Raw genomic sequence first — 4622 nt, forward strand, 5'->3', positions numbered from 1 at the left:
TAAATGTTGACTCGCCTTCCTTTCGCGAGTCTCAGGGCTCTGCTTAGAGCAATTACTTCTGCTCTCTGGGCCGATTGCTGCCCTTCAAGTCTCCCAGCCTCCTTTACCTCAAATTCAGTCCCCTTTCTGCAAACTACAGCGTAGCCTGCTTTCAATCCTTCGTCATCTCTGTAGCAACATCCATCCGTGAACCAATCTTCAGCTCCCGTCAGAGGTTCTGCTTTCAAGTCTTCTCTTATTTTTTCGTCCACTTCAGCTCTCTTAGCACAGTCGTGCGGATCACCCGAACCCATCAAATCTGCCATATTGATTCCTTCATGTGTGAATGTCAGATTAGGAGCGTCTAAGACTTTACTCACTCTCTGTTGTGTCAATGGTGTCATGGTGAAGGCTTGTGAGTTAACATATGCCACCACACTGTGGGTGGTCAACACCTTCAATGGATGATCCCTCACTATGTGTGCTGTTTTTTGTATAATCTTTGACACCCCAAGAGCATGCTGCGTGCATACCGGGTGTCTTGTCTCCAAATGATTCAGGCGGATGCTGACGTACATGAGTACATCTCTCCTTCCCCCCTTTTTCTGAAACAAAACCCCATTCACTATCCCATCAGTTTCTGAAACATCTAGATAGAAGGGTTCGTCATAATTAGGGATGGCCAGATCAGCAGATCTCGAGAGATCTTGTTTCAATGCAATAAATGCCGACTCCGTGGCCGATGTCCATGGCAGTTCAGCCTTAAGGTTACGGACACCTACCGTTTTTACCAAATCCCTCAAAGGGGCTGTTTTGCCTGCATAGTTTGGTATGTACTGACGGCTGTATCCCGTTAAACCTAAAAAGGAGAGCAACTCCTTGACTGTGCGTGGTTTTGGATGTGTCAGAATCTGATCTCGGTGGGTGTTTAGCAAACCCACTGACTGGTGCGCGATTACACGGCCAAGAAATGTCACTTCTGGTCGAACCAACTGCAACTTGTCTTTACTCACTTTGAACCCGCACTCAGCGAGTCTCTCCAGTACGGTAAGCGAGGCCTCCGTACACGCCGAAGCAGACGGAGCCGCGATGAGCAAGTCATCCACGTACTGAACCAGTGTACACCCCTCTGGGAGTTGACACTGTGAAAGAACTTCTTTCAGCACTTGGTTGAAAATGCCCGGGGAGAGGGCAAACCCTTGTGGCAACCGTGTGTATCTATACTGTTGCCCCCTATATGTGAATGAAAAAATGTCCCTAAGAGACTCATGCAAGGGGAGACAGAAAAATGCGTTGGCTAGGTCAATACACGTAAACCACTTTTGCTCTGGTGTTAATGCCGTCAAAGCTGTGTACGGGTTTGGAACAGGCACAGTATCAGTACGTAGGATGGCATTTATGGCTCTTAAGTCATGTGCCATCCTGTACTTTCCTGTCCCATGCTTCTCTACTGGCAAAATGGGTGTGTTCCAGTAAGATTGTGAGGGCTCAAGGACTCCTACTTTCAATAGCCCTTCTATTGTCTCTGCAATTCCCTCCTCTGCTTCTCTTTTCTGTCTGTACTGCGGTTTCCAAATTGGTACCTCGGACTTTAGCTGGAACAAGACCGGCGAGCAAGTTGCCAGGCCCACATCCGTAGACCCAGCTGACCACAAAGTATCAGGAAGAGTCGCAAGTGCGGCTACTGCGTCAGCATGATCTACTCTTTCACTGCCATAGATTCTTGAGATTTGCTTATGCTCCAATACCACTGCGTCATCTGACAGACCAGTGATGCGATAAATTTTGCATTTTGGCGAATACCAGACATCTGGAATCTGAGTAGGTCGCCAACAAGGTTCGTCGAGAGCTCTCCTGACCATTGTTCCCAGCTCCCTGGCCTGATGACCCTCATGGACCGCCAATGTGATATGAGGCACTGAATCAGGCCCCATTTTGAACCAAGGCCGTTGTTCTTCGGTTAATTTTACTCCTGCAGCGACGCCTTCAGGACCAACATAGATGTTCTGTGAACGTACGTTCCAAGTCTGACTCTCAAGTTCAGTCTGAAACTGGTCCCTATAAATTTCGTCCTCGTTCTTATCATAATAGAGGGTGACGTGGTATGGGTCTCGCGGAGGAGAATAGACAGCTGAGGCCATAATCCAAGGTTTCCACAGCTGATACAGTCTCAAAATGCCTTCATCCACCAACCGACCCCAGTATATATCCGCTGTAGATTGTTCACAGTCTTGCAGCAAATACTGGTTCTTTGAAAAAGTCCCCAGGCAAAAGAACTCTTTTCCTCCTGGAAGTGTCACTGTTAATCCATCAGCTGAACACATGATAGTGGCCCCCAGTTTAATGAGCAAATCCCTGCCCATCAAGTTCACAGGCACATGGGGAGACACCACATAGCTGTGCTTCAATGTCTGTTTTCCCAGCACCGTCAGGGCTGGATTAGTTGTCGGCAGAGTCATTGGAACCCCAGAGAAACCCACAACACTGACCATGTGATTGGAAAGTGTGGCACTGCTTGGTTTTTGTCTCAGCGTTGAGTAAGTCGCTCCAGTGTCCACCAGGAAGGTCAGTTCAGTCCCTTCCACGGTCATCGGCAACAGAGGGTCTGCCATCCCCATGCTGCCGGGTCTCTGTGGGTCCCGTCAGTACAGCTCCTCCTCCCTGCCCCAGTTGGCCAGGGGATACTGAGCCACTGGCGCCATGCCAGGGTTGGGAGCTTGAAGTCCCCTTGTCTGGAATGTCCTGCCTCGCGGCGCTCTCTGTACCTGGGGTGGTGGTTGGTAACTTATTTCTGGTAGCCATGGCGTCGGACAGTTACGAGCCCAGTGTCCTCGTCCTCCACACCTTCTACACAGATCAGGGTCCAGCATAGGTCCCCCCAGACCACGACCCCTTAGTCCACCTCCTCTTTGAGATCCACCACGCCCCCTCAACGACCTATTAGCCCCCCAATTCCCCGCGGGTCTTCCTTGCCTTGGTCCATTGGCGGGCCATCGGTCATCAGGATACACGACTGGGTCCAAATCTGGCCAATCAGGCCCCGGCTCACCCTGAGGCTTTGCCACCAGCATTTTCTTAGCACCTTCTTTACTTTCTTTTTTCTTCTCATTCAACTTTTCTCTTGCCTCAGCCAAATTTAATTTTACCAACTGCCCTTGCGCCTCCTCCAAGTCCTGTTTCTTTTTGGTCACCTCGTCTTTTTCAAGCTCTAGCCGATGTATTACATGCCTTTCCCATTTTACTGAATTTGCCACCGCAAAATCTGGATTCCTCTGTAAGTCTGCTCTCACTCGTTCTGGCAAACCAGCTAACACAGCGCATCGGAACCACGCCCGATATTCTCCTTCCTGTCCTGGATGTTCTCCTGTCTGCGCAATCCACTGTTCCTTTGCATGCTCTATAAACTCTCTAGGAGCTTGTTCTGGGCTCCACAATATTCTGGGCATGGTGCCTGAATTAGGGGTCGGGTACTTCTCACGCACTGCGTCAGAGAGAGCATTTCGCACCCTTGCATAGGGGACATCATTTGGTTGACATGTGGTTTCTGCTATCTCTTCCACATCTGCCAGGCCTCCACCCCTGAAGGCCCTTCCTCCCATGGCACGAAAATCTCCCAGGGCAAGTTCTTCTCCTTCAGTAAGACTCCCCAGTTTCCTCAGCCACGCAGCTCCTCCCTCTGTAATAGGGGGCAGTTGCTTCATCAGAGCCTCCAAATCTCTGATGTTATAAGGCTGGTATACTGGCTCGCCCCTTAAACCCTGCATTAGAGGCATTGAGAGCGACTCCTCCTCAGTTTGCAATCCGACACTCTGCTTCCGGTTCTTCTCAAAGATCGACTGTCTTCTGTTTTTCAGGCCCTGCAAGGCCTTTTCAGACCGAAGGATTCTCCTCCCTGGGTCACCCCGAACGCTTGGGCCAAACCCTTCGATTTTCAGGTTCGCCACTTCTCGGGATTTCTGTGTCTTACCAATTGACGCTGCGAGGTCCTTTTTCAATGCTTCAATCGTTTGTGCTATTAGGTGTGGTGCTGGCACGCCTTCCGCCTCCAAGTCTCTCAAGGTCTCTTCTAACCTTACCACAGCTTCTCGGTTAGTAGATATTTTCCCTACTACTTGTCCCTGCCACTGGCCTTCTTCCAGGTCGCCAACCCCTGGCTCCTGACAGGCTTTTTGGCTCGCCTTCGATAGCCTCTGCCGCGGCGACACAGGCATATCTTCATCTGAAGTCCAGTCCTCCTGGGATGTATTTCCCTGCCTAGGCTGCTCCGTTACTGTACTATATATAATTACTGTATATAATTCATCTTTGTGTTTTTCCTTAGTATTTATTTCTAGTGCTTATAATTTTTGTAGCTGTTCATAGTTGAGTTGAGTTTTTCTTTGGGTCTTGATTTTCTTTTATTCATTAGTCTCTCAAGTTTCTTAGTTATAGATGTTGATTATTTAACTATTTTCTTGTATTCTGTGGTCTCAGTTTCCATTAGGTTTTGAATCTTGGTTACAGTTTATCTATGAGCTCTTGTGTTAGGATCTTTATATTCTGTATTTTCAGTTACTTACTTCCTGTTTTAGCGATTTGTCTCTCATGCTTTCGTTTCAGCGGTGTCTCCCTGCTTTCTTGTATCCACTTTTCTCAATTACCCC

At 48.8% G+C, this 4622-nt stretch overlaps 1 protein-coding gene across 1 annotated transcript; it reads right to left on the minus strand.

The window, feature by feature from the left end:
- Nucleotides 1-2621: 2621 nt before the first annotated feature.
- On the minus strand, nucleotides 2622-4216 carry LOC146493516 (uncharacterized). Its single transcript, XM_085147649.1, has one exon. It carries the CDS (start codon nucleotides 4188-4190, stop codon nucleotides 2622-2624), a length of 1569 nt encoding a protein of 522 aa, XP_085003775.1. The 5' UTR covers nucleotides 4191-4216.
- Nucleotides 4217-4622: the final 406 nt, after the last annotated feature.

This window comes from Neolamprologus multifasciatus, chromosome 22, assembly GCF_963576455.1.
Source record: "Neolamprologus multifasciatus chromosome 22, fNeoMul1.2, whole genome shotgun sequence".
Taxonomy (NCBI): domain Eukaryota; kingdom Metazoa; phylum Chordata; class Actinopteri; order Cichliformes; family Cichlidae; genus Neolamprologus; species Neolamprologus multifasciatus.